The following is a 24,598-nucleotide window of genomic DNA, read 5'->3' on the forward strand; positions in this document are numbered from 1 at the left end:
GACATCTGGTGGAAGCCATAGGAACTGCAAGCATATTTCTATTAAAACGGGCTTGCCATAGAAACCAGATTGACCTCAAAAAATGTTTTCCATGGATGGATTGTGCTCGGGGTTTCGCCTTCCAAATCAGTTCTGTTATACTCACAAACATTATCCAAACAGTTTTAGAAACTTCATAGTGTTTTCTATCCAAATCTACTAATAATATGCATATCCTAGCTTCTGGGCCTGAGTAGCAGGCAGTTTACTTTGGGCACGCTTTTCATCCGGACGTGAAAATACTAGCACAGAGAGGTAAATTTGGTTTGGTTTCTAACCTTATGGTCCACTTAGGAGTCTACAAGTCACAGTAAAACATGAACATTTTTAACTATAACATTTTTTACATTTTTTTTGTATACAATTTACAATCTAAATGGACCAAAAAGAGACAATAGAAAAAACTGTCAACGTCTGCCGCACAGATCCCTTTAGCGGGATCATTTTCGTCTACATCCGGTGAATTGCAGAGCGCCAAATTCAAATTACATTTCGAAAAATATTTAATTTTCATGAAATCACAAGTGCATCACACCAAAACACAGTTTAACGTGTTGTTAATCCAGCCGGCGTGTCAGATTTCAAAAAGACTTTACGGTGAAAGCAAACCATGCGATTATGTGAGGACAGCTCTCAGCAGACAAAACATTACAAATAGCTAGCAGCAAAGTAGATTGGTCACGAAGACAACAACATAATTGGTGAGAATCACAAAATAGGGTATACAATTATTTCTAGCTCTTAAAGGGGCAGTAGCCTACATTGGGTATACAGATTTAAATTACAGCATTATTTAATCTGCAGTTATTCTTCTGCTATTTATTCTGTTACTAATAATATTTACATGTTAATTGTATATTCTGATTACAATTATTATGTCTCATCTTTTAACTAAATACAATCTATTAGCTTCCAAAATGTAAGTAGGTATATATAGCAGTCCGATAACACGTTCTGATGGAATGGCTTGTCCTGCACCCATAGTGCATTGAGTGAATGTTGGAAAAAGATCTTGGTTCCTTTCTAAACATAACAATGTGAATGCAAAGAAGACTCAGACCACAAAATAGGTGAAGTGAACTGGCAAAACAGTGATAGTCAGAGTGACCTTCGGCCTGTCCCATGAGTGTTTGCGAGTTATATGACATGTCAGTTCTGATGTAAGAGAATGCTGAACAACAGAGTTACTGTAGGCTCGCCCATCCAAACATTTCCATAAACTTGCCTGTCATTGTTTGTTCTGATCATCTACATTTGGAATCAGTGTTATGGATTATTTCCATCCCAGGCCAAATATGAGTGAAATCAAACCTACCAATCCAGCAGCCACTCACACTGGAGAGGAAAAGGACTGGGCAGCATCAAAAGCCTGTTCTGACAGTTTAAAAACAAAGAAACCTAAACCCGTAAGTGATACATTTTTACATTTGCAGCTGTTGTTTGCCTTTTGCCTATAAAATCATTATTTTTAAATGTACAATATTGGTACATTTCTTTCATCAAAATTTTTGCTTTATAATCTTGCTTTCCAAATAGCCCAAACCCCAAAATGCCGTGACAATCGCCGTCTCCTCTCGCACCCTGTTCAACATGGTTGAGGAAAGGAAGATCTATGAGGAAGAGGGAGTCGAGAAGTATATGGCCTACATGAATCAACAAAAGCACGAGAATGAACCGCTCATGCCAGGTGTTGCGTTTCCCCTTGTGAAGGTATATTAGAGGGATTGAATTAACTAAAGATATGGACTACCTGCATGTCTGTGCATGGGAGTATCAGAGGGTGGGGTTGTGCTACGACTTCATATAGATTCTGTATTGTAGGTGAAAGGGAAACCTCATTCACTCTGTGTTGCCAATGTCTTTAGGCCTAGATGGAATTTGTGTAATGTATCTAGAATAGTGTTTTGCTCAGAATTACAATAAGCAATGTTGTTTCCCACTGTTAGGCACCATCTACACATCAATGCATGAATGACACTTTGGCAGAATATTCTTGTTTTTCCCTATTTAAGCTGCTCTATACTCTTAGAAGTAAAGGTGCCTGGAATAACCTTTAGGGTTGCCACACCTACAGAACCTTTCCAGTTGAAAAAGGTTTCCTTGAGGAACCCCTCTGAAAAGTTAATTCGAGGAACCCTTGTGTAAAGGTTTGAAAAGGAACATTTTTGTGATGGGAGGTGTTCAGTTTTGAGCATTTTTGATGATATATTGTAGAGGTGGCTGTCTATCAGATTGGAGCCGTGGCTTATTGGACCCGTGGCTTTCAGTCTAGTACACACCAGCCAGGTTGTAGTCGGTCTAGTACAAACCAGCCAGGTTGTAGTTGGTCTAGTACAAACCAGCCAGGTTGTAGTTGGTCTAGTCTAGTACAAACCAGCCAGGTTGTAGTCGGTCTAGTCTAGTACAAACCAGCCAGGTTGTAGTTGGTCTAGTCTAGTACAAACCAGCCAGGTTGTAGTCGGTCTAGTACAAACCAGCCAGGTTGTAGTTGGTCTAGTCTAGTACAAACCAGCCAGGTTGTAGTCGGTCTAGTCTAGTACAAACCAGCCAGGTTGTAGTCGGTCTAGTCTAGTACAAACCAGCCAGGTTGTAGTCGGTCTAGTACAAACCAGCCAGGTTGTAGTCGGTCTAGTACAAACCAGCCAGGTTGTAGTCGGTCTAGTCTAGTACACACCAGCCAGGTTGTAGTTGGTCTAGTCTAGTACAAACCAGCCAGGTTGTAGTCGGTCTAGTCTAGTACAAACCAGCCAGGTTGTAGTCGGTCTAGTCTAGTACAAACCAGCCAGGTTGTAGTTGGTCTAGTACAAACCAGCCAGGTTGTAGTTGGTCTAGTCTAGTACAAACCAGCCAGGTTGTAGTCAGTCTAGTCTAGTACAAACCAGCCAGGTTGTAGTCGGTCTAGTCTAGTACAAACCAGCCAGGTTGTAGTTGGTCTAGTCTAGTACAAACCAGCCAGGTTGTAGTTGGTCTAGTACAAACCAGCCAGGTTGTAGTTGGTCTAGTCTAGTACAAACCAGACAGGTTGTAGTTGGTCTAGTCTAGTACACACCAGCCAGGTTGTAGTTGGTCTAGTCTAGTACACACCAGACAGATTGTAGTTGGTCTAGTCTAGTACAAACCAGCCAGATTGTAGTTTGTCTAGTTTAATACAAACCAGCCAGGTTGTAGTCGGTCTAGTCTAGTACACACCAGCCAGGTTGTAGTTTGTCTAGTTTAATACAAACCAGCCAGGTTGTAGTTTGTCTAGTCTAGTACAAACCAGCCAGGTTGTAGTCGGTCTAGTCTAGTACAAACCAGCCAGGTTGTAGTTGGTCTAGTCTAGTACACACCAGCCAGGTTGTAGTTTGTCTAGTTTAATACAAACCAGCCAGGTTGTAGTCGGTCTAGTCTAGTACAAACCAGCCAGGTTGTAGTCGGTCTAGTCTAGTACAAACCAGCCAGGTTGTAGTTGGTCTAGTCTAGTACAAACCAGCCAGGTTGTAGTCGGTCTAGTCTAGTACAAACCAGCCAGGTTGTAGTCGGTCTAGTACAAACCAGCCAGGTTGTAGTCGGTCTAGTACAAACCAGCCAGGTTGTAGTCGGTCTAGTACAAACCAGCCAGGTTGTAGTTGGTCTAGTCTAGTACACACCAGACAGGTTGTAGTTGGTCTAGTCTAGTGCAAACCAGCGAGGTTGTAGTCGGTCTAGTCTAGTACAAACCAGCCAGGTTGTAGTTGGTCTAGTACAAACCAGCCAGGTTGTAGTTGGTCTAGTCTAGTACAAACCAGCCAGGTTGTAGTCAGTCTAGTCTAGTACAAACCAGCCAGGTTGTAGTCGGTCTAGTCTAGTACAAACCAGCCAGGTTGTAGTTGGTCTAGTCTAGTACAAACCAGCCAGGTTGTAGTCGGTCTAGTACACACCAGCCAGGTTGTAGTCGGTCTAGTCTAGTACACACCAGCCAGGTTGTAGTTGGTCTAGTCTAGTACAAACCAGCCAGGTTGTAGTCGGTCTAGTCTAGTACAAACCAGCCAGGTTGTAGTTGGTCTAGTCTAGTACACACCAGACAGGTTGTAGTTGGTCTAGTCTAGTGCAAACCAGCGAGGTTGTAGTCGGTCTAGTCTAGTACAAACCAGCCAGGTTGTAGTTGGTCTAGTACAAACCAGCCAGGTTGTAGTTGGTCTAGTCTAGTACAAACCAGCCAGGTTGTAGTCAGTCTAGTCTAGTACAAACCAGCCAGGTTGTAGTCGGTCTAGTCTAGTACAAACCAGCCAGGTTGTAGTTGGTCTAGTCTAGTACAAACCAGCCAGGTTGTAGTTGGTCTAGTACAAACCAGCCAGGTTGTAGTTGGTCTAGTCTAGTACAAACCAGACAGGTTGTAGTTGGTCTAGTCTAGTACACACCAGACAGATTGTAGTTGGTCTAGTCTAGTACAAACCAGCCAGGTTGTAGTTGGTCTAGTCTAGTACACACCAGCCAGGTTGTAGTTGGTCTAGTCTAATACACACCAGACAGGTTGTAGTTGGTCTAGTCTAGTACAAACCAGCCAGATTGTAGTTTGTCTAGTTTAATACAAACCAGCCAGGTTGTAGTCGGTCTAGTCTAGTACACACCAGCCAGGTTGTAGTTTGTCTAGTTTAATACAAACCAGCCAGGTTGTAGTTTGTCTAGTCTAGTACAAACCAGCCAGGTTGTAGTCGGTCTAGTCTAGTACAAACCAGCCAGGTTGTAGTTGGTCTAATCTAGTACACACCAGCCAGGTTGTAGTTTGTCTAGTTTAATACAAACCAGCCAGGTTTTAGTTGGTCTAGTCTAGTACAAACCAGCCAGGTTGTAGTCGGTCTAGTCTAGTACAAACCAGCCAGGTTTTAGTTGGTCTAGTCTAGTACACACCAGCCAGGTTGTAGTTTGTCTAGTTTAATACAAACCAGCCAGGTTGTAGTTGGTCTAGTCTAGTACACACCAGCCAGGTTGTAGTTGGTCTAGTACAAACCAGCCAGGTTGTAGTCGGTCTAGTACAAACCAGCCAGGTTGTAGTTGGTCTAGTCTAGTACACACCAGCCAGGTTGTAGTTGGTCTAGTCTAGTACAAACCAGACAGGTTGTAGTTGGTCTAGTACACACCAGCCAGGTTGTAGTTTGTCTAGTCTAGTACACACCAGCCTGGTTGTAGTTGGTCTAGTCTAGTACACACCAGCCAGGTTGTAGTTTGTCTAGTCTAGTACACACCAGCCAGGTTGTAGTTGGTCTAGTACACACCAGCCAGGTTGTAGTTGGTCTAGTCTAGTACACACCAGCCAGGTTGTAGTTGGTCTAGTCTAGTACACACCAGCCAGGTTGTAGTTGGTCTAGTCTAGTACAAACCAGCCAGGTTGTAGTTGGTCTAGTACAAACCAGCCAGGTTGTAGTTGGTCTAGTCTAGTACACAACAGCCAGGTTGTAGTCGGTCTAGTCTAGTACACACCAGCCAGGTTGTAGTCGGTCTAGTCTAGTATAAACCAGCCAGGTTGTAGTCGGTCTAGTCTAGTACACACCAGCCAGGTTGTAGTCGGTCTAGTCTAGTATAAACCAGCCAGGTTGTAGTCGGTCTAGTATAGTAAACACCAGCCAGGTTGTAGTTGGTCTAGTCTAGTACACACCAGCCAGGTTGTAGTTGGTCTAGTCTAGTACAAACCAGCCAGGTTGTAGTCGGTCTAGTCTAGTATAAACCAGCCAGGTTGTAGTCGGTCTAGTCTAGTACACACCAGCCAGGTTGTAGTTGGTCTAGTCTAGTATAAACCAGCCAGGTTGTAGTTGGTCTAGTCTAGTACACACCAGCCAGGTTGTAGTCGGTCTAGTCTAGTACACACCAGCCAGGTTGTAGTTGGTCTAGTCTAGTACAAACCAGCCAGGTTGTAGTTGGTCTAGTCTAGTACAAACCAGCCAGGTTGTAGTCGGTCTAGTCTAGTACACACCAGCCAGGTTGTAGTTGGTCTAGTCTAGTATAAACCAGCCAGGTTGTAGTTGGTCTAGTCTAGTACACACCAGCCAGGTTATAGTCGGTCTAGTACAAACCAGCCAGGTTGTAGTTGGTCTAGTCTAGTACACACCAGCCAGGTTGTAGTCGGTCTAGTACAAACCAGCCAGGTTGTAGTTTGTTTAGTCTAGTACAAACCAGCCAGGTTGTAGTTGGTCTAGTCTAGTACAAACCAGCCAGGTTGTGTCATCGTTTCTTAATCCCTGAAAACACACTCTCACACACACACACTGCAGGCTCTGATGACGGTAAACTCCAGACTGAGGCAGCTCTACCCCGACAGTGAGGAACTGTTTGATATCGTCCTGATGACTAATAACCACGCCCAGGTCGGGGTGCGCCTCATCAACAGCATCAACCACTACGGTCCGTATAACACGCATACAACACGCCTACATGTTCTGCCACTCCTACTGCAATGTTACTGCATCGCCTACGATGTTATAAGAAACAGCGGTTTTGGAATGTAAATTATGGGGCCTGTTAAAAACCCTATCTCAAACCCTCTCTCTGGCCCTGGGACACAGAGACACAAACTTTAGAGAGAAACTCCAGCCCAGCAGCGGTTACCATCCCCCGGCTTCACACCTCTGGCCCTGTCTACTCTGTTGCTAGGGGGTTGCAAAATGCCCTTCCAGAACACTCTCCCCCGGTTAGATTAATGTGACCTGGTCAGTCAATCACAGGCTGTACTTGGTGGGGATTTCAAACCCGCAACACAGTCTTTGAACTTAGGGTTGCAGAGACAACATGTCATAAGATCCCTGCACCACCTTAACTAATTTCTGGACCTTCTACATGAACATTTCTGACTTTGGACATTCCCTGACCAAGCATCTTTGACACTATACACTATCAATACTACTAGTTCCCTCTGCAAAGTCGTGTGTGTCTGTTTGGTGAATAGGCAATAAAGTGTGAATTGTATGTATCCCTATCTCCTGCTTGTTATCAGTCGTCTTACCGGGACTCTGGGACAGTTGTACCTATATATTTATACCAGCACCAGTTGGTGGTGCTCTTTCTTAGGGTCCATTGAATGATTGGACATACAATTTAAAAGGTACAATAGGCAGAAATCGCTCCGTCATTTCCTTGTTGCTAAAATTCAAAAAAATTCGAAACAAACATTACAATGAGTATCTAAACTGCTGTGAAATATATTTTCCATAAACAAAAATATTGTATTTTCACCTGGTATACAAAACTGAAAGTAAAAGATGAAAAAAAATTACTTAACGGGAAGCATACAAATAGAAGATATCTACCTATCACACCCTGGCCTTAGTTATCTTTGTTTTCATTATTATTTTAGTTAGGTCAGGGTGTGACATGGGGAAGTTTGTGTGTTTTTGTATTGTCTAGGGCACAGGTGTCAAACTCATTCCACGGGGGGCCGAGTGTCTGCGGGTTTTCGCTCCTCCCTTGTACTTGATTGATGAATTAACATCACTAATTAGTTAGGAACTCCCCACACCTGGTTGTCTAGGGCTTTATTGAAAGGAAAAACCAAAAACCTGCAGACACTAGGCCCTCCGTGGAATGAGTTTGACACCCCTGGTCTAGGGTGTTGTATGGTTTAGGGGGTTAAATAGAGTAGATGGGTTAGTGTTCAGTGTAGGTGTCTAGGAAAGTCTATGGTTGCCTGAATTGGTTCTCAATCAGAGACAGCTGGTTATTGTTGTCTCTGATTGGGAGCCATATTTAAGGCAGCCATAGGCTTTAGCTGTTTGTGGGTAATTGTCTATGTGTAGTGTTTGTGTCAGCACTATTTGTCTTATTAGCTTCACGGTCGTCAGTTTGTTATTTTGTTAGTCTATGTGTATAGTGTTCGTTTTGTGTTTTTCTCTCTTCTATTAAAAGAAGATGTATTTTGCACACGCTGCGCCTTGGTCCTCTCTCTCACCCTTAGACGATCGTGACAGAATTACCCACCAATCTAGGACCAAGCGGCGTGTCAAGCGGCAACAGGACCCACCTACACAGGATTCATGGACATGGGAGGAGATACTGGATGGTAAGGGACCTTGGGCACAACCGGGAGAATATCGCCTCCCTCGTGAAGAGCTGGAGGCAGCTAAAGCCGAGAGGAGGCGATATGAGGAGGCAGCACGGAAGCAAGGCTGGAAGCCCATGAGTACAACCCAAAAATTTCTTGGGGGGGGCCTTAAAGGGAGTGTGGCGAAGTCAGGTAGGAGACCTGCGCCTACTCCCTGTACTTACCGTGGAGAGCGAGAGTACGGGCAGACACCGTGTTACGCAGTAGAGCGCATGGTGTCTCCTGTACGTGTGCATAGCCCGGTTCGGTACATTCCAGCTCCACGTATCGGCCGGGCTAGATTGAGCGTTGAGCCGGATGTCATGAAGCCGGCCCAACGCATCTGGCCACCAGTGCGTCTCCTCGGGCCGGCTTACATGGCACCAGCCTTACGCATGGTGTCCCCGGTTCGCCTACATAGCCCGGTGCGGGTTATTCCACCTCCCCGCACTGGTCGGCCGACGGGGAGCATACAACCAGGTAAGGTTGGACAGGCTCAGTGCTCAAGGGAGCCAGTACGCCTGCACGGTCCGGTATTTCCGGCGCCACCTCCCCGCTCCAGCCCAGTACCACCAGTGCTTACACCACGCACCAGGCTTCCTGTGCGTCTTCAGAGCCCTGTGCCTCCTCCACGCACTAGCTCTATGGTGCGTGTCTCCAGCCCTTTACCACCAGTGCCTACACCACGCACCAAGCCTCCTGTGTGTCCCCAGAGTCCTGTGCGTCCTGTTGCTGCTCCCCGCACTAGCCCTGAGATGCGTGTCCTCAGCCCGGTACCACCAGTTCCGGCACCACGCACTAGGCCTAATGTGCGTCCCCAGGGTCCAGCATGCCCTGTTCCTTCTCCCCGCACTAGCCCTGAGATGCGTGTCCTCAGCCCGGTACCTCCAGTTCCGGCACCACGCACCAGGCCTACAGTGCGTCTCAGCCGGCCAGAGTCTGCCGTCTGCCCAACGGCGCCTGAACTGCCCGTCTGCCCAACGGCGCCTGAACTGCCCGTCTGCCCAACGGCGCCTGAACTGCCCGTCTGCCCAACGCCGTCTGAACTGTCCGTCTGCCAAGCGCCGCATGAACTGCCCGTCTGTACTGAGTATTCAAAGCCGCCCGTCTGTACTGAGCCTGCAAAGCCGCCCGTCTGCCATGAGCCTTCAGAGCCGTCCGCCAGACAGGAGCCGCTAGAGCCGTCCGCCAGACAGGAGCCGCTAGAGTCTTCCGCCAGACAGGAGCCGCCAAAGCCTTCCGCCAGACAGGATCAGCCAGAGCCTTCCGCCAGACAGGATCAGCCAGAGCCTTCCGCCAGACAGGATCAGCCAGAGCCTTCCGCCAGACAGGATCAGCCAGAGCCTTCCGCCAGCCATGAGCAGCCAGATCCGTCAGCCAGCCATGAGCAGCCAGATCCGTCAGCCAGCCATGAGCAGCCAGATCCGTCAGCCAGCCATGAGCAGCCAGATCCGTCAGCCAGCCATGAGCAGCCAGATCCGTCAGCCAGCCATGAGCAGCCAGATCCGTCAGCCAGCCATGAGCCGTCCAGCCAGGATCCGCCAGAGCCGTCCAGCCAGGATCCGCCAGAGCCGTCCAGCCAGGATCCGCCAGAGCCGTCCAGCCAGGATCCGCCAGAGCCGTCCAGCCAGGATCCGCCAGCCAGCCAGGATCCGCCAGAGCCAGCCAGCCAGGATCCGCCATTCAGTCCGGTGCTGCCCCTCAGTCCGGTGCTGTCCCTCAGTCCGGAGCTGCCGTCCCTCAGTCCGGAGCTGCCGTCCCTCAGTCCGGAGCTGCCGTCCCTCAGTCCGGAGCTGCCCCTTATCCTGGTGCTGCCCCTTATCCTGGTGCTGCCCCTTATCCTGGTGCTGCCCCTTATCCTGGTGCTGCCCCTTAGTCCGGTGCTGCCACTTAGTCCGGTGCTGCCCCTTATTCCAGTGGGGTTAAGTTGGCGGGTGGCCATTTGGAGGAGGATACGAAAGCGGGTAGTGACTATGGTGGGGTGGGGACCACGACCAGTGCCAGAGCCGCCACCGTGGACAGACGCCCACCCAGACCCTCCCCTAGACTTTATGCTGGTGCGCCCGGAGTTCGCACCTTAAGGGGGGGGTTATGTCACACCCTGGCCTTAGTTATCTTTGTTTTCATTATTATTTTAGTTAGGTCAGGGTGTGACATGGGGAAGTTTGTGTGTTTTTGTATTGTACACTACCCCTTGTTAGATTTGCTTTCAATGAGAATGAAAGATCTATAACTCATAACTATGTGCATTTGGTTGGGGCACTAAAAAGTTAAATTTTGCAGCTTTAATGCTGCTCTTTTGACCAAATATGTTGTTTTTATTGTTTATGCCTGTTGTTCATGATATGTAGTGGCCATCTTTGGCTACCACCATGATAACTATACATCACATTTCTATACGGTGATAATGTTTTTGTTGTTTCGTCTATCTGACAGATTTAACTATTGAGAGATTCTGTATGACCGGAGGGCAAAGCCCCATTGGCTATCTGAAGGCCTACATGACCAACCTGTACCTCTCCAAGGATGGAGAGAAAGTCACCGAGGCCATTGAGGAGGGTAGGTGGTGATGCCATTGTTTTTTGGCCTCTAGGGATTTAACTGGTTTAGCTTAGCATGGGTGCTAAGTCAACAACTGTAGATGTACATTGTGGTAACACTTTATAGTATAGCCTACAGCTGTAATGCATGGATGATGCTGTTGTGACTCATTGTAATGGCTGTAATGGAATCAATGGAACGTGGTCAAACATGTGGTGTGATGTGTTTGTTACCCTTCCATATATTCCATTCTAGCCATTACAATGAACCTGTCCTCCTATAGCTCCTCCAACCAGCCTCCACTGGGATTTCCTAAACCCAGAAGTACAACATCACGACACTTCCAGGAAAGCTTTTGAAACAGACAAAACAGTCCAGGCCGGGGTTTGAGAAGTCAGTGAGAGAAGTGAAGAATTATTCCTTAGTTGTTCATTAAGGCACATCCTAGATTGGAGCCAATGTCTTAAGTAGTTGAACATGTTATTACCCCAACTTTGTGAAAATTACACATTTAAATTTTTGTCAAAACCTGCTTTAAATTGAAGGAGAGGCTTTGATTTGACGGCCTGCAGATGTGCAGTTCGGCGTGAGACGACTTAGACCTGATGACATGTATTTACGCATGAGCTTATTTAGCCAACGTTGCCATGACACGGCCTACAAGTGTGATCGGGGATTTTAATTGGAGAAGCAGTTTTATCTTCATAATGTACTGTCTTTGTTATGTATGTGTGTGTGTGTGTGTGTGTGTGTGTGTGTGTGTGTGTGTGTGTGTGTGTGTGTGTGTGTGTGTGTGTGTGTGTGTGTGTGTATATATAATACAATACAGTTGAAGTCGGAAGTTTACATACACTTAGGTTGGAGTCATTAAAACTTGTTTTTCAACCTCTCCTCAAATTTCTTGTTTATCAAACTTTAGTTTTGGGAAGTCGGAGGGACATCTACTTTGTGCATGACACAAGTCATTTTTATAACAATTGTTTACAGACAGATTATTTAACTTATAATTCACTGTATCACAATTCCAGTGAGTCAGAAGTTTACATACACTAAGTTGACTGTGCCTTTAAACAGCTTGGAAAATTCCAGAAAAGGATGTCATGGCTTTAGAAGTTTCTGATAGGCTAATCGCTATCATTTGAGTCAATTGGAGGTCCACCTGTGGATGTATTTCAAGGCCTACCTTCAAACTCAGTGCCTCTTTGCTTGACATCATGGGAAAATCAAAAGAAATCAGCCAAGACCTCAGAAAAAACATTGTAGACCTCCACAAGTCTGCTTCATGCTTGGGAGCAATTTCCAAATGCTTGAAGGTACCACATTCATCTGTTCAAACAATAGTACGCAAGTATAAACACCATGGGTCCCCGCAGCAGTCATACCGCTCCGGAAGGAGACTCGTTCTGTCTCCTAGAGATGAACGTACTTTGGTGCGAAAAGTGCAAATCAATCACAGAACAACAGCAAAGGACCTTGTGAAGATACTGGAGGAAACAGGTACAAAAGTATCTATATCCACAGTAAAACGAGTCCTATATCGACATAACCTGAAAGGCCACACAGCAAGGAGAAGCCACTGCTCCAAAACCGCCATAAAAAAGCCAGACTACGGTTTGCAACTACACATGGGGACAAAGATCGTACTTTTTGGAGAAATGTCTTCTGGTCTGGTGAAACAAAAATAGAACTGTTTGGCCATAATGACCATCTTTATGTTTGGAGGAAAAAGGGGGATGATTGCAAGCCGAAGAACACCATCCCAACCGTGAAGCACGGAGGTGACAGCATCATGTTGTGGGGGTGCTTCGTTGCAGGAGGGACTGGTGCACTTCACAAAGTAGATGGCATCATGAGGACGGAAAATGATGTGGATATATTGAAGCAACATCTCAAGACATCAGTCAGGAAGTTAAAGCTTGGTCGCAAATGGGTCTTCCAAATGGACAATGACCCCAAGCATACTTCCAAAGTTGTGGCAAAATGGCTTAAGGACAACAAAGTCAAGGTATTGGAGTGGCCATCACAAAGCCCTGACCTCACAATCCCATAGAACATTTGTGGGCAGAAATGAAAAAGTGTGTGCGAGCAAGGAGGCCTAGAAACCTGACTCAGTTATACCAGCTCTGGCAGGAAGAATGGGCCAAAATTCACCCAACTTATTGTTGAAGCTTGTGGAAGGCTGCCTGAAACGTTTGACCGAAGTTAAACAATTTAAAGGCAATGCTACTAAATACAAATTGAGTGTATGTAAACTTCTGACCCACTGGGAATGTGATGAAAGAAATAAAAGCTGAAATAAATAATTATCTCTACTATTATACTGACATTTCACATTCTTAAAATAAAGTGGTGATCTTACTGACCTAAAACAGGGAATTTTTACTTGGATTAAATGTCAGGAATTGTGAAACTGAGTTGAAATGTATTTGACTAAGGTGTATCTAAACTTCCGACTTCAACTGTATATATGTGTATGTATATGTATGTGTGTGTGTTACAGTTGAACTTATGTTTATTTACCCCTCCTGCTGCGTACACCCTCCAGCACCAGGGTCAGCTGCGTACCCCCTCCAGCACCAGGGTCAGCACACTTTCAAATGTTTTTTGCCATCATTGTAAGCCTGCCACACACACACTATACAATATATTTATTAAACATAAGAATGAGTGTGAGTTTTTGTCACAACCCGGCTCGTGGGAAGTGACAAAGCTCTTATAGGACCAGGGCACAAATAATAATATAATAATAATCAATAATTTTGCTCTTAGCCATCTAACATATAAAACCTTACTTGTTCATCGAAAATTGTGAATAATTCACCACAGGTTAATGAGAAGGGTGTGCTTGAAAGGATGCACATAACTCTGCAATGTTGGGTTGTATTGGAAAGAGTCTCTGTCTTTTCCCACACACAGTCTGTGCCTGTATTTCGTTTTCATGCTATTGATGGCTGAGAATCCACTCTCACATAGGTACGTGGTTGCAAAGGGAATCAGTGTCTTAACTGCGTTATTTGCTAAGGCAGGATACTCTGAGCGCAGCCTATTCCAGAAATCTGGCAGTGATTTAAATTCAATTTTCACAGAACCGCTTGTTGCAATTTCGATGAGGCTATCTTGTTCAGATATCGGTAAGTGAACTGGAGGCACGGCATGAAAGGGATAACGAATCAAGTTGTTTGTGTCATCCGTTTCAGGAAAGTACCTGCGTAATTGCGCACCCAACTCACTCAGGTGCTTCGCTATATCACATTTGACATTGTCCGTAAGCTTGAGTTAATTTGCACACACAAAAAAAAAGCGTTACATGGTCGCTGCCCATATCATTGCATAATGCAGAAAATACACGAGAGTTCAGGGGCCTTGCTTTAACAAAGTTAACCATTTTCACTGTAGTGTCCAGAACCTATTTCAAGCTGTCAGGCATTCCTTTGGCAGCAATAGCCTCTTGGTGGATGCTGCAGTGTACCCAAGTGGCGTCAGGAGCAATCCACTATGTCTCCCTGTCATGGCTTTTGCGCCATCAGTACAGATACCAACACATCTTGACCACCAAAGTCCATTTGATGTCACAAAGCTGTCCAGTACTTTAAAAATATCCTCTCCTGTTGTCCTGGTTTCCAATGGTTTGCAGAATCAAATTAAATCAAAGTGTATTTGTCACGTGCGCCGAATACAACAGGTGTAGACCTTACAGTGAAATGCTTACTTACAGGCTCTAACCAAAAGTGCAAAAAAGGTATTAGGTGAACAATAGGTAAGTAAAGAAATATAGCAACAGTAAAAGGACAGTGGAAAATAACAGTAGCGAGGCTATAAAAGTAGCGAGGCTACATACAGACACCGGTTATCAAATCAAATCAAAGTGTATTTGTCACATGCGCCAAATACAACAGGTGTAGACCGTAGAGTGAAATGCTTACTTACAGGCTCTATCCAATAGTGCAAGAAAGGTGTTAGGTGAACAATAGGTAAGTAAAGAAATAAAACAACAGTAAAAAGACAGGCTATATACAGTAGCGAGACTATAAAAGTAGCAAGGCTACATACAGACACCGGTTAGTCAGGCTGGTTGAGGTAGTATGTACATGTAGATATGGTTAAAGTGACTATGCATATATGATGAACAGAGAGTAGCAGTAGCGTAAAATAATGCAGATAGCCCGGTTAGCCAATGTGCAGGAGCACTGGTTGGTCGGGCCAATTGAGGTAGTATGTACATGAATATATAGTTAAAGTGACTATGCATATATGATAAACAGAGAGTAGCAGCAGCGTAAAAATAGTGGTGGGGGGGGGGGGGGGGGGGGGCAAATAGTCCGGGTAGCCATTTGATTACCTGTTCAGGAGTCTTATGGCTTGGGGGTAAAAACTGTTGAGAAGACTTTTTGTCCTAGACTTGGCACTCCGGTACCGCTTGCCATGCGGTAGTAGAGAGAACAGTCTATGACTGGGGTGGCTGGGGTCTATGACATTTTTTAGGGCCTTCCTCTGACACCACCTGGTGTAGAGGTCCTGGTTGGCAGGCAGCTTAGCCCCAGTGATGTACTGGGCCATACGCACTACCCTCTGTTGTGCCTTGCGGTCAGAGGCCGAGGCCGAGGCCGAGAAATTGCCGTACCAGGCAGTGATGCAACCAGTCAGGATGCTCTCGATGTTGCAGCTGTAGAACCTTTTGAGGATCTCAAGACCCATGTCAAATCTTTTTAGTTTCCTGAGGGGGAATAGGCTTTGTCGTGCCTTCTTCACGACTGTCTTGGTGTGTTTGGACCATTCTAGTTTGTTGTTGATGTGGACACCAAGGAACTTGAAGCTCTCAACCTGCTCCACTACAGCCCCGTCGATGAGAATGGGGGCGTGCTCGGTCCTCCTTTTCCTGTAGTCCACAATCATCTCCTTAGTCTTGGTTACGTTGGGGGATAGGTTGTTATTCTGGCACCACCTGGCCAGGTCTCTGACCTCCTCCCTATGGGCTGTCTCATCGTTGTCGGTGATCAGGCCTACCACTGTTGTGTTGTCGGAAAACTTAATGATCATGTTGGAGTCGTGCCTGGCCATGCAGTCATGGGTGAACAGGGAGTACAGGAGGGGACTGAGCACGCACCCCTGGGGAGCTCCAATGTTGAGGATCAGCGTGGCAGATGTGTTGCTACCTACCCTCACCACCTGGGGGCGGCCCATCAGGAAGTCCAGGATCCAGTTGCAGAGGGAGGTGTTTAGACCCAGGATCCTTAGCTTAGTGATGAGCTTCATGGGCACTATGGTGTTGAACGCTGAGCTGTAGTTAATGAACAGCATTCTCACATAAGTGTTCCTTTTGTCCAGGTAGGAAAGGGCAGTGTGGAGTGCAATAGAGATTGCATCATCTGTGGATCTGTTTGGGCGGTATGCAAATTGGAGTGGGTCTAGGGTTTCTGGGATAATGGTGTTGTGAGCCCTTACCAGCCTTTCATAACACTTCATGGCTACGGACGTGAGTGCTACGGGTCTGTAGTCATTTAGGCAGGTTGCCTTTGTAGAGGATGTCTTCCTTAATTGACCCCCCCATAACCGTAACATATACCAGGAGCTGTGCTAGGTCTGCCACGTCTGTTGACTCATCCAGTTGTAACGCATAGAATTCACTGGCTTATATGTTGTATGTTAATTGTTTCAAAACATCTCCTGCCATGTCACTGACGTGTTGTGAAACAGTGTTGTTTGATGAAGTCTTTGTCTGTATAGTTTTTTGGGCCTTTTCCCCCCAGCATTGTCCCAGCCATATCCTCAGCAGCAGCTAAGTCCTCCACAATAGTATGGGGCTTCCCTGTCATAGCCACTCGGTAGCTCACCATATAAGACACTTCTAGCCCCTTCTTATTAATGGTATCTGTTGCTTTTATACATGTCTTACTACTCGAAAGTCATCTTAATTCTTGCTCAAACCACTCCCGCTGCTTATTTTTCAAATTGGCATGTTTGTTTCTAAATGTCTGCGCAAGAGTGAAGGATTCATCGAGTTGTGACATAGTACTTTTGCACATATAACACACTGTGGCTGAGGAAAGGCACTACTCCCAATATAAGTGAACCCCAAATCAATGTAGTGCTCATCGTATTAGCGCCTCCTCAATGGTCCAATGTCCTGTTGTTCGGTGCTTTCCCGGGTAAGGGGTCAGTAGCTCTTCGGCTGCATCGGATTCACAACTGTCAGTGTCCATGCTAGCTGGCTAACAACAAATGTAGAATTACTGATGCTAGCATTGGATGTGCTCGTGGAAGCAGAACAACTTGTGTCATCGACAGGTGCAGGTATAGCACTGCTGGTAGTAGCAGTACTACCAGTAGAGCTGGAATGCGGGCCTTACTTTTTTTTAACCATTTATACATTTTCAAGCCAACGGAATGAGCAGCTGCTATGTTTGGCTACATACGGACCGTTAGTGGAATTCCCGTGAGAGAGTAACGGTTAATGTGATTGGATGTTAATTATTTGACTAGGCTACCTGTATTTGACATTGTGTTGTTACTTCGCTGATCACTAAGTGGTTTAATTTTATTTTTTGCCAGTGAAACGAGGCTACTAATTGTGTCTTTATTTTCATTTAAAAAAATGTGAATCAGATTTTTATTTTGCGTTCCCCGGATGGCATTGTGTGTACCCCAGTTTGGGCATACCTGCACTAGACACTATTTATGGGGGTTATTAGTAAGACTTAAATCAATCAATAAGAACCTAACAAGGTTATACTCATAAATTGATCTGAGGCCTGAAATAGCCAATCCAGATTCAAATCCCTAAAATGACCAATTCCTAGGACAAGGACCAGGGGGTTGGCTGCTTCGAGCAACAAATAAATTCCAGCAACAATTAAATGTGTATTCTGGTTTATGGACACGTTTCTTTGGAACAGAAATATTTTAAGATTATTAACTATTATTAATATTTAAAGATTATGAGATTATTTGTTATGAGAATGTATAAAACCCTAATAATATTTTATAAACAGGCATTGCTGCAGCGACCATGTTTACATCTGGAGATGTGGAAAACCAGCTGTCCGACACACAGCTGAAAGTAGCCTTTGACGGAGACGCTGTCCTCTTCTCTGATGAGTCGGAGATCATCGCGAAACAACGTGGCCTGGATAAGTTCTTTGAGCACGAGCAGGAGTTTGAGAACATACCTCTTAAAAAGGTGATCACGAGAGGATTCTGAAGTACTACATGCCTACATTTTATGTAGATGTTTTTTTTCTTCAGATTTCCTTATTTGGAGTCTCCTACACTGTTAGAAAAAATGGGCTATCTACAATGTAAAGGGGTTCTTTGGCTGTCCCCATAGGAAACCCTTTGATAAACCCTTTTTGGTTCCAGGTAGAACCCTTTCCACAGAGGGTTTTACATGGAACTCAAAAGGGTTCTACCCGGGACCAAAAAGGGTTCTAACAGGAACCAAACAGGGTTATCCTGTGGGGACAGCCGAAGAACCCTTTTGTAACCCTTTTTTATAAGAGTGTATACAGGGGTTATAGATTTTCAACTAACTAGCAAAAAACTTTTAAACTAACTATCCCACTATACCTAATCCCTGACGTAACCCTTACCTTAATCGTACCAAGTTGTTGCATATCAACATTGGCAGTTAATATCTTGGTGATAGTTTGAGCATCTAAAGACCATCTATAATAGGGGACTATCCCAATAACCCATTGATATGTATTATTTACTTTGATTTTGGACGAAAGTAAAAACAATACTATGCTAACCCTATGTCTCATTTGTTTCTCTCAGGGTCCCTTGAAGTGTTTCCTGGAGGCACTGGGGAAGCTCCAGAGAAAGTTCTACGCCAAGAATGAGCGTATGAACTGCCCCATTCGTACCTACCTGGTAACAGCCCGCAGTGCAGCCAGCTCAGGGGCCCGTGCCCTCAAGACCCTCAGGAGCTGGGGCCTGGAGATCGACGAAGCCCTGTTCCTAGCTGGGGCCCCCAAAGGGCCCCTCCTGCAGATAATCCGGCCCCACATATTTTTCGACGACCAGATGTTCCACATCGAGGGAGCCAAGGAGCTGGGGACCATCGCTGCACACGTGCCTTATGGGATCGGACAGAAGTATCACAAGGGGGAACTTATTGAGCAGCCTGACAAAGATGTCAAAGACAAGAAGTGAAGAGCCTCCTAGTGGTGGGGAGATATCATACGTTATGCAAATGCTTAGTTGCACACAACCCTGTCATCAGCTGTAGGACCTTTATTGTTTATCAGGATTTTGTATTATTTATCTTTTTAACACTTTATTACAAACATCTTTATCAGAGAATGTTGTATTAACAGGAGAGAAAAACACATTGTTTAGGACTGTAGATGTAATACTCACATCAGGGACCAATGTCATCTAACGTTCTCTGTCATAAGGAGAGAAAGAATCACTTTCCTACAATACTCATCGCCATCACTTATAGTCTTTAATAGTATTTGGTAAAATATGTATTTAAAAAAAATGAAAATGTCATAGTGTGTTCAAATTTTACACAAGTATATTTAGCAAAGTGTATTTTATATCTTTAGATATGTGCACTCTAGTAAACGTATGAAAGGGAGCTCTTACAAGGTAGAATGGTTATTGATATGAAGCGCTGCAAAAAAATATGCATTTTGGTTTTACTGCACACCATACAAAAACAGACATTAACACATTATTATTTATTATTTACACTTAGATGCAGTCGGGATCTTAAGCACTTACAAACTCGTACCATATTATACGAATTGCATTTTTTTTTTTGCAGGACATGACATCACACAAAATGGATGATGTAGTACACAATTGTGCATATTTTTCGGGGACCCATTTTGGCTCGTGAGCAGTGAGCACGACAAAAATATTGGTTGAAATGTACTGAACTTTAGAAGCAACACTTTAATATTCAATCATTCTTTTTACTATCCATGCATTGTTCTAATCTATTCCATTTTCTTATTACATTTAATAATACACATTTTTAGATGTAAGCAACCTCCCCTTGCTCTTAGAAAAGCTGTATTAGGCTATATGGTTATGTCAAAACCTCAAGCAAGCTAGTTCAACATATCTGTTTCACTAGTAAAATGTTACGTGTCAGGCATTGTGTTCCAAATAGTTTACAGCTGAATTTACACAATTTTTTGTTTATTTTTTCAGTTTTAACTGAACATAAAGGGTTCTAAAGGGTTCTATATATAAATGCAACATATAAAGTGTTTTTCCCATGTTTCATGAGCTGAAATAAAAGATCCCAGAAATGTTCCATACGCACAAAAAGCTAATTTCTCTCAAATGTTGTGCACAAATTTACATCCATGTTTGTCAGCATTTCTTCTTTGCCATGATAATCCATCCATCTGACAGGTGTGGCATATCAAGAAGCTGATTAAACAGCATGATCATTACACAGGTGCACCTTGTGCTGGGGACAATAAAATGTGCAGTTTTGTCACACTCACAATGCCACAGATGTATGAAGTTTTGAAGGAACATTCAATTGGCATGCTGAATGCAGGAATGTCTACCAGAGCTGTTGCCAGAGAATTGAATGTTCATTTATATACCATAAGCCGCCTCCAACGTTGTTCTAGAGAATTTGGCAGTACGTACAACCGGCCTCACAACCGCAGACCACGTCAGCCCAGGACCTCGACATCCGGTTTCTTCACCTGTGGGATCGTCTGAGACCAGTCACCCGGACAGCTGATGAAACTGAGGAGTATTTCTGTCTCTAATAAAGCCCTTTGTGGGGGAAAACTCAATCTGATTGACTGGGCCTTACTCCCAAGTGGGTGGGCCTACGTCCTTGCCCAGTCATGTTAAATCCATAGATCAGGGCCTAATGAATTTAATTCAACTGACTGATTTCCTGATATGAACTGTAATAGATGTGAATGACTGATTCATGTTTTTATGTATTATCAAATCTCACCGGTAGATGGTGTTGCTGGATACAAAATGGCAGATTATTTTTTTCCACTGGTTTGTGTTGTTTACATGTTTTTGCTCTCACATGCACATTCACTTGTGTTTTAAAACTAGACTAAACCAATCAAATATCTAACAAACAAATTCTGATTCTAGAGCACAATCCTCCATACGTCATCGTTCCCCTGTTTGAGTTGATCGAGACCTTTGTTTTATATTCTCTTCCATGCACTTGCAAGAACACACCACCCGAGTGCACTCTCATTCACACTATTTACATGAGGCATTTTCTGCCTGTCGGGCAACAGACTGCATCTCTCCATGAGCTGGGCCCAGCCTGCAGTTTCCATGGATACTCTGGGTGCTGCTGACACCAGGAGGACTGAGTAGGCGTCGCTTGTTTAAGACACAATTAATAACAAAGGATTAGAGGCACATCGTACCCTGCTGCTTTCTATGAGAGACACCAAGTCCTCATCACACAGCTACTATAATGTGTGTGTGCGTGTGTGTATATGTGTGAGTGTGCAAATTGTATCTGTTGGTGATAAGTGTGTGTCATGATGGGGGATTCATGGGGGTCCATTGGGGATGTTTTGGTGTCAACATACAGCAACAACACTTGACTGTATACTGTTCCCAGGGGGCTAGCATGTGGCATGCCTTTAGACTGTGTTACATAGTAGTGATACAACACATACACAGTGATATGTCTGCGTCATGCCAAGAGGACACTGTGATATGATAATGACATGTATTGAGGTCAGCTGGGTCCTGTTCCATAGGAGGAGAAGCAGGAGGATTCCAACAGCAGCCACATTATCCAGGTCACCAACTGTAATCTGTGATGGCCTAAAATACTGTAATTCAACTCAATGTCTGTCCACTAACTGTAATGTGCTGCAGGTCTATTTATAGAGGAACTTATTCAGTTGTTTAGTGATGACAATTCTTTAAGACATTGATGGGCCTAAAACAGAGTTGGAGGCAGATGTGCAGTAAGGACTATACTATAGATTGCTAGTGTAACAAAGATGGTTCTGTACACATGTGCACATTTTAAGGCTATATGTATTTAGTTTCAGGGGATTTTAGAACGTGCACATTTTATGGCTCTATGTATTGAGTTTGTGGATTTTAGAATGTATCTTAAAGTTCCGCTGTGTAAATGCCTGATACTCAGTGTTCCATTAGACCTTGTGCTGCTGTCCTGTGTCATGATTCTGGCATTGGGCATTTAATCCTCATAGGATTGTAGGCAATAGTTGAAGTGTCCTACATGTTACTTATTCAATCTGAATTCAACATGATATGGAATTGTATGGAACTATTAATTGATTTTGTCACAATCAATAGAAGAGTCTCTGGTTGCTATGACATTGATGCCCTAGATTTAACTATTGGTGATGCAGTTATGATTATGATGCCATAATACGGAGGGATACCTCTGATGTTCCATCCATAGAAATATAATCTTTTTCTAGTTCTGTGGTTCCATTATCCAAGCACAAGATAGAAAGTTGCTTGAAGGCTTGTGTATCATTAAATTGGCTTTATCTGAGAAAGCAAACCATGGATAACTCTCCTCGAGGTAACTATTTATACACTGTACTTCTGATTGGTCTGATGTAAGGTTGCAAAATTCTGGTAACTTTCCCAAAAGTCCTTTATGAACAACCACCAATGGAGTAAGGTTTGACTTCATTTGTACAGTTCAATAGTTGTGGTGTGATGAACATATCATTGGTAAACCAAGGCTTTGTCCTGAAATCTTGCTCATGTTCCTCCATCAGTAAGCCATGAGCAGGTAGACATCCCAATGATTGTATAGTATCATTCCATGGTGGACCCATATTAGGGTAAGGTTTTTCTACATAACACATGTAACACCTGCACTGAGGTGCATTTCCAATGAAATGAGAATTGGGCGAGAAAGAATCCTGAAGATGGTCCAAGTCTCTTAATCTCAGTCTGATAAACCCTCCTGATGTCTGCTAGGTGATGAGATTATGCAGAGGGCCCATAGACAGGTAAACAACTAGCAGTAGAAAATGAACCTAAAGCAGGGGCAGCTGAATACCATGCAGGGCCAGTATATTGAGTTGCAGAGTGGCGTCTCTCAGGTAGTAGTAGTCACTCAGGTAGTAGTAGTCTCTCAGGCAGTAGTAGTCTCTCAGGTAGTAGTCTCTCAGGTAGTAGTAGTCTCTCAGGTAGTAGTAGTCTCTCAGGTAGTAGTAGTTTCTCAGGTAGTAGTAGTCTCTCAGGTGTAGTCGTCTCTCAGGTAGCAGTAGTCTCTCAGGTAGTAGTCTCTCAGGTAGTAGTAGTCTCTCAGGTAGTAGTAGTCTCTCAGGTAGTAGTCTCTCAGGTAGTAGTAGTCTCTCAGGTAGTAGTCTCTCAGGTAGTAGTAGTCTCTCAGGTAGTAGTAGTCTCTCAGGTGTAGTCGTCTCTCAGGTAGCAGTAGTCTCTCAGGTAGTAGTCTCTCAGGTAGTAGTAGTCTCTCAGGTAGTAGTCTCTCAGGTAGTAGTAGTATCTCAGGTAGAAGTAGTATCTCAGGTAGTAGTCTCTCAGGCAGTAGTAGTCTCTCAGGTAGTAGTAGTCTCTCAGGTAGTAGTCTCTCAGGTAGTAGTAGTCTCTCAGGTAGTAGTAGTCTCTCAGGTAATAGTAGTCTCTCAGGTAGTAGTAGTCTCTCAGGTAGTCGTCTCTCAGGTAGTAGTAGTCTCTCAGGTAGTAGTCTCTCAGGTAGTAGTAGTATCTCAGGTAGAAGTAGTATCTCAGGTAGTAGTCTCTCAGGCAGTAGTAGTCTCTCAGGTAGTAGTAGTCTCTCAGGTAGTAGTCTCTCAGGTAGTAGTAGTCTCTCAGGTAGTAGTAGTCTCTCAGGTAATAGTAGTCTCTCAGGTAGTAGTAGTCTCTCAGGTAGTAGTAGTCTCTCAGGTAGTAGTAGTATCTCAGGTAGTAGTAGTCTCTCAGGTAGTAGTAGTCTCTCAGGTAGTAGTCTCTCAGGTAGTAGTAGTCTCTCAGGTAATAGTAGTCTCTCAGGTAGTAGTAGTCTCTCAGGTAGTAGTCTCTCAGGTAGTAGTAGTCTCTCAGGTAGTAGTAGTCTCTCAGGTAGTAGTCGTCTCTCAGGTAGTAGTAGTCTCTCAGGTAGTAGTAGTCTCTCAGGTAGTAGTCTCTCAGGTAGTAGTAGTCTCTCAGGTAGTAGTAGTCTCTCAGGTAATAGTAGTCTCGCAGGTAGTAGTAGTCCTCTCAGGTAGTAGTAGTCTCTCAGGTAGTAGTAGTCTCTCAGGTAGTAGTCTCTAGGGTAGTAGTAGTCTCTCAGGTAATAGTAGTCTCTCAGGTAGTATTAGTCTCTCAGGTAGTAGTAGTCTCTCAGGTAGTAGTAGTCTCTCAGGTAGTAGTAGTCTCTCAGGTAGTAGTCTTCTCTCAGGTAGTAGTAGTCTCTCAGGTAGTAGTCTCTCAGGTAGTAGTAGTCTCTCAGGTAGTAGTCTCTCAGGTAGTAGTAGTATCTCAGGTAGAATTAGTCTCTCAGGTAGTAGAAGTCTCTCAGGTAGTAGTAGTCTCTCAGGTAGTAGTAGTCTCTCACGTAGTAGTCTCTCAGGTAGTAGTAGTATCTCAGGTAGAAGTAGTATCTCAGGTAGTAGTAGCTCGGGTAGTAGTAGTCTCTCAGGTAGTAGTCTCTCAGGTAGTAGTAGTCTCTCAGGTAGTAGTAGTCTCTCAGGTTGTAGTCGTCTCTCAGGTAGTAGTAGTCTCTCAGGTAGTAGTAGTCTCTCAGGTAGTAGTCTCTCAGGTAGTAGTAGTCTCTCAGGTAGTAGTAGTCTCTCAGGTAATAGTAGTCTCTCAGGTAGTAGTAGTCTCTCAGGTAGTAGTATTCTCTCAGGTAGTAGTAGTCTCTCAGGTAGTAGTAGTCTCTCAGGTAGTAGTCTCTAGGGTAGTAGTAGTCTCTCAGGTAATAGTAGTCTCTCAGGTAGTATTAGTCTCTTAGGTAGTAGTAGTCTCTCAGGTAGTAGTAGTCTCTCAGGTAGTAGTCGTCTCTCAGGTAGTAGTCGTCTCTCAGGTAGT

General features: G+C 44.4%; 1 protein-coding gene across 1 annotated transcript; it reads left to right on the forward strand.

Moving 5' to 3' along the window:
• The first annotated feature begins 1,334 nt into the window (after positions 1-1,334).
• Positions 1,335-18,862, forward strand: LOC120019131 (cytosolic 5'-nucleotidase 1A-like). Its single transcript, XM_038962404.1, has 6 exons — positions 1,335-1,445; positions 1,576-1,749; positions 6,267-6,396; positions 10,505-10,627; positions 17,599-17,786; positions 18,383-18,862. Exons 1-6 carry the CDS (start codon positions 1,335-1,337, stop codon positions 18,758-18,760), a joined length of 1,104 nt encoding a protein of 367 aa, XP_038818332.1. The 3' UTR covers positions 18,761-18,862.
• The last annotated feature ends 5,736 nt before the right edge of the window (positions 18,863-24,598 follow it).

This window comes from Salvelinus namaycush, chromosome 24 (genome assembly GCF_016432855.1).
Source record: "Salvelinus namaycush isolate Seneca chromosome 24, SaNama_1.0, whole genome shotgun sequence".
Taxonomy (NCBI): Eukaryota; Metazoa; Chordata; class Actinopteri; order Salmoniformes; family Salmonidae; genus Salvelinus; species Salvelinus namaycush.